General features: G+C 42.5%; 1 protein-coding gene across 3 annotated transcripts in view; it reads right to left on the minus strand.

Annotated features, from left to right (window-relative positions):
• The window catches only part of LOC147011838 (myosin-11-like), a 115819-nt gene that overhangs the window by 29859 nt on the left and 72235 nt on the right, over positions 1–13725 (minus strand). For all 3 annotated transcript variants that reach the window (XM_085857218.1, XM_085857216.1, XM_085857215.1), the window contains exons 13-16: positions 6609–6782; positions 6274–6447; positions 5789–5903; positions 4619–4812 (exon numbers count right to left, since the gene is read on the minus strand). In XM_085857218.1, coding sequence (XP_085713344.1) covers positions 4619–4812; positions 5789–5903; positions 6274–6447; positions 6609–6782 — 657 coding nt within the window. The remainder of the gene's footprint in view (positions 1–4618; positions 4813–5788; positions 5904–6273; positions 6448–6608; positions 6783–13725) is intronic.

Here is a 13725-nt window from a genome sequence, read left to right on the forward strand (position 1 = left end):
AACAGACCTGTGGATCTCCTATACAACACCTCCCTGCAGTCATTCAGTCCATCCCACAATCACAAAGCAATACTCAAAATGCCTTCAAACTCTCCCACATTTTCCCAAATCACCCTTTCATCAGATAGGATCAACCAGGCAATAGAGGTGGTGAAGAGTATCGCTTCAACCTCACCTTCATCCATAAAAATATAATATTTTCCAACACAACTACAGACACCCTCCAGCTGCTTCCTAACAACAATACCACCGAGTCTATGCGAGCCCAACGGCGACACCCCGCCCCCCCCCCCACACCAGACCTTACTAAGGTCAAGGGGGAGGAGATCCGTTATGGAGGTCAGATTGGCTGATAACAACTGCCAGGGGCCACTCAGAGGATGCAGAAACAATGACCAGACAGCCCCATCATGGTCACCTTTAAGAATCTGCACCAGCGCTGAATCCTTCCTCAAAGAGGCAAGGATCTGAATGCGGCAAGTGTGCAGGACATGAGATCGGGGCAGTCTCTCTGGACATATCTCGAGCTTTCAATAGTCTAGCATCTCATTCTGCTCTCCAAATTGACTGTGCCTATGGAATCCAAGGCCAACTCCACTCTTGGATTACTGACTTCTTCCATCCTTGTAGCCAATGTGTGTCAACGGAATTCTTTTATCTGCTTTCCCTACCAAGGTTAGAGTGCCCCAAGGAAGTGTTGGAGGCCCCACCCTATTCCTCATCTTCATAAATGATCTATCTGACTCTCAAAAAAAATCTGCTCTGGAATACATGGCCAACTCCACGATTGGATTACTGACTTCCTACATCCTTGTAGCCAACGTGTGACTCTAAACAGAATCCTTTCGTCTCCTCTCCCTGTCATGGCTGGAGTGCCCCAAGGCAGTGTTCGAGGCCCCCATCCTATTCCTGATCTTCATAAATGATCTCCCTGACTGTGGAAAATCCCCTTTTACCATTTGCTGATGACTCCACTCCTAATCCTTCTGACAAACAGATAGTAGATTCTTCCCTCTATTCAGACTTGGACAACATCAAAACTGGTCAAACACATGGAATATGTCCTTTAACCCTGAGAAATCAATTTATTCATTCATATATTCTCTCTGTCTCTGTCTCTCTCTGTCTCTCTCAGAAAGGACCATCTGGCAACTCCCCCATCTGCATTATTAAAATCCTCTTGAGGAAGTTGTCACTCAAACTCCTGGGCCCTATTATCAGCCATGATCTTTCTTGGGCAAACCACATTTCAAAGTTGGCCTCCAAAGCTGGATGCCGACTGGGCAACCTCCATCATGCAAAGTTATTCCTTGGCACACCTTGAGCTCTTATCCACCGACAAAGCTTTCATCCACAGCTTGATGGAGTACTGTTCTCCCCTCTGGGCTGGCACCCCTACTTCACACCTTGCTCAGCTTGATGCCATGGAAACCAAGGCCCTCAAGATCATCAAACTCTCTCGTGACAAAGCTGAGTATCAGCCTGTCACTTTGCCATCGCTGACAAGTCGATAGTCCCTCTGTCTTCTTCCACCTCCTTTCTGGGCTTGCACCCTCTGCCCTCTCAGTGTTTTGTCCCCCACCCCTTCCTCCAGGTATCTGAAGGAAGCATGTGGTCCACCAGCAACCCCCTCCTTTTCCTGCCTTTGGAACCAACTCCCACATTCTCTTCAATTCATTCTTCTCTCCAGGTTTTTAGAACAGCTGTTCACCACTGTCTCAAATCATCCCCCATCCAAAACCATGATCTTTTCTACACCCAGTAAACCACCTCCCACCGCTCCCAAAAAGTTGCTTCTGTATCCATCTTGTTCACCCCTTGTGTTCTCCCCTACCCCTCATCGTTACCCATATCCCTGGTCTGTCAGTCTCCATAGATTTTCTCCCTCCACCCTGCTGTTGGCATTTCCTCCTCTTTCTGCTGTTCATTTTGTTATGTTGCATCCTGATCCATTCCGTGTTCTCGCTCTACTACGAGCCTTGATGATGTATACAAAAAAACAAAGTATGCAGGAGGGCGACAAGGACACCATGTGAGTGTGTCACAATGCAAGCTCAGGTACTACAATCACCCCCAGTCCTGGGAAGCGTTCTGGGCTCCAGCTTTTTCAACAGCTGAATTTGCATCCTGGCAGTCAGAACATAGGCCTACCAATCGTCCATGTATGCACCTTCAGGTGGTTCCCCATCCCATTCCGCTGAAGCCCTGGGGTTGACTTATTGAGCGACATTGTTCAGGAACGGGATGACAGTGCCTTTCCCCCTGGAAAACTCCAGGAAAGACCCTGAGGTCGGAGCAAACGGGTATGGCTGGAGGGGCATCACCTCTATGAAAAAAATTTGGGAGAATTCACAGAAACATTATCAAGACTTACATACCTCTCCAAAACTCAACTTACCAACCCACAAAATATGATCGACTTGATAATCGGAGGTGACCTCAATGCAAAAAAACCCTCCGAGTTAACCAAGCAAAACCAAGATACAAGAGGAACACAAATTCCAAAACAAATAGAGTACGAGACCATTTAAATATCCTTAATGATCACAACTCACCACCTGGGCTCCCTCTCTGCCCCCAGGACTCTCCCATATCTCCTGATACAACTCGTTCTCCCTCCCATACTCAAAACAATCACAACCATCCTGGCACATAACTCCCGACCTTCCATTGGATCACCTTCCCATTATCATCCCACATCAATCAACTCAACACCAAATCCATTCATAAAGATCACAGAAGAACAGATATCAACTTTAACAAAGCCAATGTGTCCTACAGAAAGAGAAGGTGAGCAAGAAATAAAGATAAACCGGTAAAACACGTCACCACCCAGGGAACTTAGCCGAGATGAACTGCAAGGAACGAGAGCCGATCAGTTGTACACGGACCCAGAACCGAAAGTCACATTCAATTAAATAAACACAGCAGTCAAACTTTTAAACAAAATAGTAACAGATTTTATCTCAAGAGGCCATATTCTAAATTTCAACCAGATTTTATCCCAAGAGGCGGTATCCATATTCCAAACCTCAACCTCCACGACGAACATCAAATTAGTGCATTAAACAACACAATCACCACACTCATCAACAGCCAAAAACATGAAAATTGGGAAAAATTAATCAGCAAGCTCGACCAGAAAGCAAACAGTAGAAAATTCTACAAACAGTCGAAAATCTGAACCCTCACAAACAACGAACAGCAAGCAATCGAACAACCTCATCAACCACAACTCTTCAATCAGTCACAAACCCACCATTTCCAGAGACATATTGATCACCAAAAGGCAAAAGAAATTGAAACTTCTTTGATAATGTTTTTGTTCCCAATGTCCTATCTGTAGCATTGTGTGTATTGTTGTAATCCTACATTTACCTCCGCCACCGAAGGTGGACGGAGGTTATGTTTTAACCTGTCTGTCTTTCTGTCTGTGAGCACGATATTTCAAAATGTTTTGGACGGGTTTGGACAAAACATGGTGGATGAGTTGGGTAGGTGACAAGACCAAGTCAATTCGATTTTCGTTATGGTCCGGATACAGATCTGGACTTTCAGCGAGCTCCACAACAAACTGTTCAGCTTGGCAGAGGTATGCGCTCTACCGAGTGTCCTTCCAGTTTGTGGTTGGTGTTTACAATCGTTTAAGGCGCACTGTGGAGCTTGTACATAAATACCGGTACTTTAATATGAATTACAAGGACAGTAGTAGACGATGGACTAATACAGACAGCATGTGGTATTTGCACCTGGGTTCTGACCATTATGAATCAAGGGTTCAGATGAGAACACTAAACAGGTCAATCCTTTCCCCGTATAGATCCAAATTATTGTTTGTACCAAGAAGGGTTGATGATTAAAAACTCCCAAGGGCCTTTCTTGGGATTTTAGGATTGTAGGACTGGAGTATATTAGTCTCATTGAGGCCAAGCTATAGATAATTATCTTTGGGTCGCACCCATCACCCTGTTGACTCGTAACAGCAGAGTAGAGGCACAACTGCTCTATTGTTGTTACAAAATGATAACGGTTGCCCTTCATAGCCAAAAATGGCCATTCACATATGGCATGTGAACACCTGGGCACTTAAATTTGTTTATTGTGTAGGAGCTGCTATCTGTACAGTAACCACAAACTGAGACAGTGAGCAATGTAACCCGGTGTCAAGGAATATCCTGCAAGACCAGTTCACTTGCTACCCACACTGGCAGAACCAGTATCCCAGAAAGTGATCTCGATATGGTTCAGGAACATCAATGTATTTTGTATGCAAACATGGCCGCATTTTTGAAGCTGCCCAATATCTCCCCATACGTGCCTCTCCCATCCATTCACAACCTCCTCTCAAACTTCCTTCCTTTGTTTTCCCCTCTTTCCCCTACCTTCCTTTCTCTTCCCTTCTCTGCATTTTTTCCCCCTCAATACAGCCCACATGCTGGTTCCCACCCCTGACACCCCAACCCCTTTCCCACCCCTGACACCCCAACCACATGCATACATAATGACTTTTGTGAAACCGAACGCTTTGCTACATTCAACTTCATTTTGCTATCCAAGGCCCACATAAGTGCAAGAGTTAATTCGATTTTCCAGGTATACGATGCATCACTGAGCAGACCTTTTTCTCATGGTTGGGGATGATGCAGCGTACGAAGTTGGGATTGGTGCTGTGCAGGATGGACATCAGCTTGGAGAGCTGCTCCTTGTATAGTTGTCCCACCGTACGAAACATTCCTTTCTTGGTTTTGGATTTTCCGAAAGCTGTCTCGTTGCCTATACCAGCCACTTGGTTTAGGCCCACAATGCGGTCAACTGCATTTGCAACGGGATCAATGAATGGGGACAAAAGAAAATTATAGCAATCTCAAACTGTCATCATGTCCTAATGATTGTGGAATTGCAAACAAGGACTTTGGGTAAATACAGGTTGAAGTGTTGAGTTAATGTACAATGACTTTGGAAAAGAAGATAGTTTGTAGAGATCTGGAGTGCTTAAATCAGAAAGAAGAAAACCTTTTCTCTACTTATCAACTTCAAATTCCACCACAAATCTGCCAGTGTGACTGCTGGAGCTCAGTGCCTTCAACGTTGTAATAATTGGATAGCATACAGTTTTCCTTGCTCTTATGCAGCATGTGGCTATGGGTTAGCATCAGTTCTCACAGGGGTGTGGCAGGTTCAGGAAGGTTCCCTGCAGGTTAGAGAAATAATTTGGAATTTGTTCAGGGTGCCGGCAATAACTTGCCTACTCTTCATGAAGGACATCGTTGTATCTTTGTATCTTTAATGTACACCAACTCATACCGGCAGATGGGACGCCCATTTAAAGGTCCATTCAAGGAATGGCATGCACACACACACATCGATGTATCACTCCACCTGTGAAACACAGGATGACAGCTTATAGCTGGGCCGGGATTTGAACTCGGTGTAAACAATTCAGAGGTGAGTAAACATACCTCTCGGCTATCATGCCAACCAACAGAGTCCATGTCTCTATCAAACCAATGTCTTATGATTTATGGGGTCATTGCACAGATTATGACAACATATTACTTTGGCATTGGGTGTGTGAAAGCTCCTTACTCGGTGCTGCCCATACTTGTGTCTTACAGATGTGTCCAGGTGGCATGTACATTTATACAGATGTGTGCAGGTGGCATGTACAGATGCATTTTTCTCCTTTGTTGCAATGGATGCTTCTTTTGAGAGTGATCAACATTGTGCAATTCACTGTTATGTGACAATGACTGAACTTTAGCATGCATCATTAATTGAATACACTCACCGTCCTTCCACAGCTCGGCAACAAATTTGTCGGAGGATTGATGAAGCAGAGAGGCCGTGTTCTCATTCAGGGGATCCATGTTTTTGGTGAGCCACTGTGAGGCGGTGTATTCCACCTTGAGAACATGGAGGGTAAGTTAAGCAGAACATGATGACACAAAGATGAAAATACAAGTTAAAGAACAGCTTTAAAGTTTTCCATGGTAAACATCTAAAGCAGATGGTGACTTGAAATGCCTTCTAATAACCCTGCCCTTCTTGAAAGCTGAAAACGACCAACTTAAAACACTGTAAGGCATTAGGCAATGAGAACACGTATGCAGATCACATTTATCTGCAAGATAAACTCAGAAGGAAGTCTCTTGATCTTTTGTTTTGTGGTATTACTTTTAATATTCTAATATGATTATTGTATATATGTTATGAGCAATACAGTTGTTGTTATTGTTGTAATTTGTAACCTATAAGCCATGACAGCAAACTCACTTTGCCAGCATAATGTAGAATGATGAAATCACTTTTCTCTTTGACTTGTTTCGGTTTCTGGAATTTGGGATGCGTGCCCTGCTCCTGAATGACCTTTTCTACAAACGACTTGTCTGTAGCCTTGGGGAACCAGCACTCCTCGTCCAAGAGAGACAGAATGCCGGGTGGATTGGCCTGGATAGCATGAAGACAACCACACCTCATGGATAAGGTCTCTGTTTAATGAGCCAGTCAAGATAACCACTGAGTTGATGGATCTGTCGTCACCTAACAAACATGGAGTTAATTAAATATGTGTAGAAGAGCACGAAATGAAACGAGGGCAACGTCCTCACCCCACGCTCAATGAGATCGATGCAGGGTTGAAGGTCATGTCCAAAGTCGATGAAGTTCCAATCAATACCCTCCCGCTGGTACTCCTCCTGCTCCAGGATGAACATGGTATGGTTGAACAGCTGTTGTAGTTTCTCATTCGTGAAGTTGATGCAGAGCTGTTCAAATGAGTTCAACTGGAAAAGACCACATGTGTTTTATCTTAGAGAAATCTCCAAAAATGCAAGTCAGTCGACCCATTCTTTTCCTACGAATAAAGATCCAATTACGTACGTGAATAACAAGTATCAGAAAATACCTTTGTTTGCCATAGAAAGGAAGAATGTCCAATTTGTTAAAAGGGTCCCGTCCCGCCCTCAAATTACCCTCCAAAGGATTTCACCATTTCACTTGTTATATTATTATCTACTATCAGGGTTACCTGGCATGGCCCGGTGCTGTTCTAATCCTGTTGGCATTTTGAAGAAATCTTTTTTTCTATTTATATGGGGGGCTATAACACTCTCCAGCCCTCACTGATGAACCTCTGAAAATTTGATGAAGATCCGTTTGGCCATCTCTGAGAAAAATGGTGATGCACGCACGCACGCACGCACGCACGCACGCACGCACACACACCTCTTATAGTATAGATTATTAGTCCACGTCGGATTTGTAGTCCGAAACAGGGGCTTATGCATTTGGTCTTTATTTTCGTGTGTGTGCATGCGTGTGTCCGTAGCCATATCTCAAACATGTTTTGACCGATATTATTTGCACTTGGCACAAAGACAACCCATGATGGCATACACATGCGCGTCAGTTTTTTTCGACATCAGATCCAAGATGGCCGACTGGCAGCCATTTTAGTTGTAAAAAGCCTGATGTTGAACACGTCCTCAACCATATTTCGGACACGCGTTTACCGATGTTGTTCAAACTTGGCACACAGATAATGAATGATGGCTTACATATGCACGTCATTTTTTTCTTCTAAGATGAGATCCAAGATGGCCGACTCGTGGCCATTTTAGTTGTAAAAAAACCGGATGTTGAACATGTCCTCAACCATTTCTCAAACGTATGCATTTCCTGATGTTGTTCAAACTTGGCACACAGATAAAGAATGTGATGGTTTGCATGAGCACTTCATTTTCTTTCAACATCAGATCCAGTATAGCTGACTGGTGGCCATTTTGTTACTTAAACGTGTCCCCAAACATTTCTCCAACATGCATGTTCCTATTTTGTTCAAAGTTGGCAAAAGCACAGTACACATTGACATACACTTGCATCCAACTTTATCTTGTGATCTGATCAAAGATGGCCAACTGGTAGACTGGTGGCCATTTTAGTTGAAAAAAAAACTGATGTTGAACACATCCTCAACCATTTCTCGGATATGCATTAACCAATGTTGTTCAAACTTGGCACCCAGATAAGGAATTATGGCTTACATATGCACGTCATTTTGTTTTTTCAAGATCAGATCCAAGATGGCCGACGTGCCTATTTTGTTACTTCAATGTGTCCCCAACCATTTCTCAGATATGCATGGTCCGATTTTGTTCAAACTTGGCACAAGCACAGTGCATGATGGCATACACGTGCCCCTCACTTTATTTTGCGATCTGATCAAAGATGGCCGACTGGTAGACTGGTGGCTATTTTAGTTGTACATAAATATGGGCTCGCCCTTAAACTCCACACAGCAAAATTACTAAAATAATGGAGGTTATGACATTTTATGTCTTTTTTACTTTTTATTCGTGAGAACTGCTCCAAATCAACCAGTTGGTTCAGAGTCTGCATAACTGTCTGATTGTCTTCTCAACACATTAATTCAAATGTAGTCATGTGACGCTGATACATTTTTGCATCCTATAATGACACAAAGCTAGCTATGTTTTAGGCACAATCTACAAATGACATCGTCAACAAATTAATGTCCTAAGTTGGTCCATATGATAACATCTCAGGAAAGCAAGGTCATATCAAGAGGAGGTTTTGCAAAGATTTTCAAAATGAAGAGTCTGAAATAAGCAATTAATTATTACTGCACGTATTAAATCACATCATCGATAAAGTGATGTATTAACGAGGCCATCCCAAACGTTCTGTCCCTCTACCTACATAATAGACACCATACCAATGACAAACTTTAACTAAGTCACAATAATCTACATGATCTCCATCCTCTTCAAAGCACTTTGGCCAATACCAACCGACTTAATTGATCCCAACACAGAAGACTTCCTTCTGAAGTCTCTTTAATGCAGTGGTGACCGAATTAACCTCTGAGGTGGATACAAAATGTCTTCCTCGAAGAAAGGTGGATTATTACCTCCACCACCAATGTTAGACGGAGGTTATGTTTTAACCGTTGTTTGTCCGTCTGTGAGCAGGATATCTCAAAAGGTTATGGATGGATTCAGACAAAACTTTGTGGACAGGATGGGTGTGTGACAAGGACAAATCGATTCAATTTTGGTGAAGATCCAAATACACAAGATCCAAATCCAAATCCAAATCCGGACATCCGGACCCAAAGATCCAAATCCAAATCCGGACACAAGAATTTAAAAAATTTTCAAAGTGATTTTTCACCACTGAGAGATGGCACCAGAAACAACATGTGGCATGATATTTCAAAAAGTTGTGGACGGATGATGACAAAACATGGCAGCTGAGTTGGGTAGGTGACAAGAACAAGCCGATTCGATTTTGGTTAAGGTCTGGATGCAAATCCGGCCTATCAGAGCGATACAAAACGTAGGTTGTTTAGCCTGGCAGAGGTATGTGCTCTACCGAGTGCCATTCTCGTAATTTATTTTTCATTCTGAATTTTCTCAGTTGATTTCATGTGCACTTGTTTTCTACAAGTACAGGTCATGGACAAAAAAAACAAAAGTAAACACCTTGATAAATGAGGGACACCGAGCAACGGCTTCCACACAGGTGTGACTCGTGTTAATTAAGCAAATAACATCCCAGCAAGCTTAGGGCAACGTATAGAAATGCTGCACACGCCTGGTTGACTACCATTATGGCCAGCATGACTGCAAAATGAGAGCCCCGATGCCCCCACCCACTGAGCGCATGTGGTTGCCCAATGGTTTGATGATCATGACACTGATGTTATCCATATGTCATGGCCTTCTCAGTCACCAGATCTGAACCCAATCGAGAATTTATGGGATATTCTGGAACGAAGCGCGAGATAGCATTTTCCACCTCGATCAACCAGGTGTAAGTTGGTTGACTTTCTTGTGGAAGAATTGTGCCGCATCCCTCCTGCAGGATTACCGACGCTGGTGGACTCTATGCCACCGTGTGTATAGGCCATACTGGCCGCATGTGGTGGCCCAACGCCCAATTAAGTGACTTAACATTGCCATTTCCATTTTTTGTCCATGATCAGTACATTAATTGAAGAAGAGTTTGGACATCTTCTCTGCTCCAGCTTTCTGCCACGGCCACATCCTTGGTAAGAGATACCATTAATTGTAATTCTTGAAACAAAACAAATAGTTTGAAAAACTTGATATTTACCAGACATATCAGTAAATAATGGGACAGTGGACATATTTTGCAATCTCGACGCCTTTTAAAAGAAAACCTTACAAACAGTAACAAACTCTCATCTCCTCTCCCTATTGAGGCTGGAGTTCCTCAAGACAGTGTCTTTGGCCCAGTCCTATTCCTAATCTTTATCGATGATCTTTCTGACTCTGGAAAATCTTCTTCATCTCTTTGGTGATGACTCAACCCTCTGCCATAACATCCCTTATCCTTCAAATAGGCAGGCAGTAGCCTGTTCACTCTCTGCAGCAGACCTTAATATAATAGGAGCTGGTTCAATACTTGGAATATGTTTGAACCCTGACAAATCCCACACTCTCACTCTGTCTCTCTGAAAGGGCCATCTGGTGAACTATCGCATCTACATCCTTAACAAACCTCTTGAAGAAGTTGTCAATCAAACGTTTGGGCCTCACCATCAACTACAATTTTTCTTGGGCAAACCACTCTAAAACTTTGCCTCCAAAGCCAGATGCCAACTCCTTCCTTCGCAAATCCAAACTCATAACAATGTAAAAATCATTCATCTGCAGCTTCATGGAGTATAGCACTGCTCTTCTTTTTGGGCTGGTACCCCTGCCTCACCACACCTTTCACGTCTTGATGCATTGGAGACAAATTCCCTCAAAACAATTGCATCTCCCACAATGAAGCTGAATCTCTGGGCCTGTTTCTCCAACGTCACAGACAAGTAAGTGGCTTCTCTGGCTTCTCCTGCCTTCTATCTGGTCTTGCACCTTGTGTCCTTTCTGTGCTCTGTTCCCACCAGGTTTCTCCAGGGCACACAGAGTCTGCCACTAACCCCTTTCTGGTGAAACTTTCAAAAACCAAGCCCAGTGCTCACCTCCACTTATTTGTTCCTCTTTTCTCTCAACTGTGGAACCAACTTCCTCAGTCTGTTCAATCCTACAACAATCATTCCAGTGCTTTGAGATAGTTGTTCACCTCCTCCTCAGTCATTCTCCCTCCTTGTATCTTCAAATTTTCTTCCATAAATGAACTCCCCAAGCCCACTCCAACCTTCCCAGGTTATTCTGTTTTCTCCCATACCCCTCCAGCCAACTTCCCTTTTGTTTTGTTCCTCCTCTCCCTCCTCTTGCTCTCATTCTTCACCACACATATTCTTCCTCCAAGTGTCCCTCTGTTGTGCCAATCTCCCTTACTGTTGGGGCATTTTCCTCACTTTCCATTGTATTCTGTTCTATATCCAAGCTCTTCCATGAGCCTAGACGCTACAGTATATACAAAAAAATAGGGTGACAACTTTTGGGGTGACTGTCACAGAATAGTTACGTTTTATATCTTTGGAATACAAGTCCATAGAAGGATGAGATTTTGCATTGAGCTTAATAGGAAATAGTCTGAAAACCAGAATTAGTTATTCTTCCCTGGTGACATCACAAATGATGTGATCAAGGAAGCAATATCCTGAATTGACTATTCTCTCAGGGATGCTGTCATTATGTATTTTTTTTAACTTGAATGTTTTTCTCCAAAGCTACATCGTGAAGAATCTGAAATACCTCAAATTTTACTGGAACTTGATCATGGTGTAGTGAAAGTCCAAGGTTAGAGTACACAAGAGAAGTCTCAATACTCAGTCCACAACTGACTCTTTAATTTCCATGCTAAACTTTATCTCTTCTACATTCAGTGTTTTTATGAACTTGTTCATAAGTTATCAGCCAGCTTTTACAATGCAACAATTCACCAGGTGCTGCTTCAGTTATCTATGATGTAACACCCACTGTTTATGCCTGGTAGTCTAGGGTTTCGGCCCAAATTTGGGCAAACTGTGGCTTGGAGATGGATGTCCCACTTTTAACACCTCTTCCCACCCCCTTCCTTTCCACCAACCCATCCATGTGTCACCAAACAAAGAATCCAATGCCCATATTTTGAAAAGGCCAAGTGAAATTACTGGAAAATCAAAGATGAATGCAAAGCATTTTGTTACAAAGAACGTTAGGCAATGCGATTATAAACAAAGTAACTGATAAACAATCTTGGTCATGTCACAATTGTTTATCATGGATGTTATTTATAGCTATATTTAAATATGCATTTCTTAAGCTTGTTTCTCAAACTATGTAGCATGCCTAACATTTTTAAGACACCAAGAGATTATATATATATATATATATATATATATATATATATATATATATATATATATATATATATATATATATATATATATATATATTAGTAAAAACCTTGCAAAGTCAATGTGAATTCACGTCTTCCCGTGTCACAGCATGGAAAACTTATGGGTGGAACGTGAAACAGGTATAATTGTAAACATCAGGAAGATATTAAGCTTAAGTTAAAATCTCAGTTTCAAAAGCAGCATGAACAAAATGCTCAAGTTTAATTTGAATCATGTATTAAAAAAAAAAATCATTAAGTCTAACTTCCAGATATAAAGAAAATATTAGTCCAAACTTAAGTTTTCAGTCTCATACAACTCACGCTCTTATACGACTGGGTTCTATTTTACCAAAACTAAGAGCATACATGTCAATCAACCCCTGGTGAGTACACCGCTTGATAGAAGGCCAACATGGCATCAGATTAGTCGAGAAATCGTTTTACTAAATATATATAATGAGTTCACCCTTTATTTGAAAAACATGCTGGCTCACTAATGCCCTTCAAGCCATGGGGCAATCTGCTTGCCCCTGCCTGGCTTGGTACGCAGATGAGGCAGTCCACACTTCATGGACGACTCTTAAATGCCTTCTCGTGAAAGTTGGGATGGACAGTAAAAAGCTGTCTTGACAACTTTTTCAAATACGTATATATGGTTTCTCTTCATAGCTGAAGATGGTCATTCACACGTGACGTACAAACACTTGTGTATGTGGATCTGTTTATCGAGTGGGAGCTGCTTCCCATACAACAACCACACTCTGAGACAGCAAACAGTGTGACTTGTGTCAAGGAATTTCTTATAAGAACAGACCACCTATGATCCGCACTGGAAAAGCCATGCATTACCACCAGAAAGCGATCCACCATTCGACTAACAACCAAGGATGCCATTTACTACTTGGTAAACAGAGACATGTGGAGTAAGCAGACTTTCCCAGGGTTTTTCCCCGTCCAGGGATCAAACCCGAGTCCTCTCGCCCACCAGGCGATCCATCCTGAATGTATAGATATGCTGTGTCTGAAAGCTGTGATAACATCAAAAATGTAAAATGGTCAACCTTGAGTGATCAGGAAATCAGCCTTTATAAGATGAAATCTACATCTGGACTTGATGACATTATAGTACCAAACTATGTACACTTTGCATTCTCCTGCACTCGTTTACAGTAGTTGCTCGCAAGGCAAAACAAGTGATACAGCTCACTCGAGCCAACAAAATGATGCTGAATAAAAAGTGATTGTGATGGACGATTGCAGCAGAACAAGCCTGAGTGAACCATGGCTGAGAGTGTGGTTTCACTTGGAAGGTCCGAGAAGGAATAAAGAGGTCCATACCAACACAGATCCACTCAGTAACTTCCTTGGCTGCCTCAGATGGGTTGTGACAAAGGATTTAGCTCCAGT

The sequence above is a fragment of the Eptatretus burgeri genome, chromosome 15, assembly GCF_056783735.1.
Source record: "Eptatretus burgeri isolate ZD-2024b chromosome 15, Ebu_testis_v1, whole genome shotgun sequence".
NCBI lineage: Eukaryota > Metazoa > Chordata > Myxini > Myxiniformes > Myxinidae > Eptatretus > Eptatretus burgeri.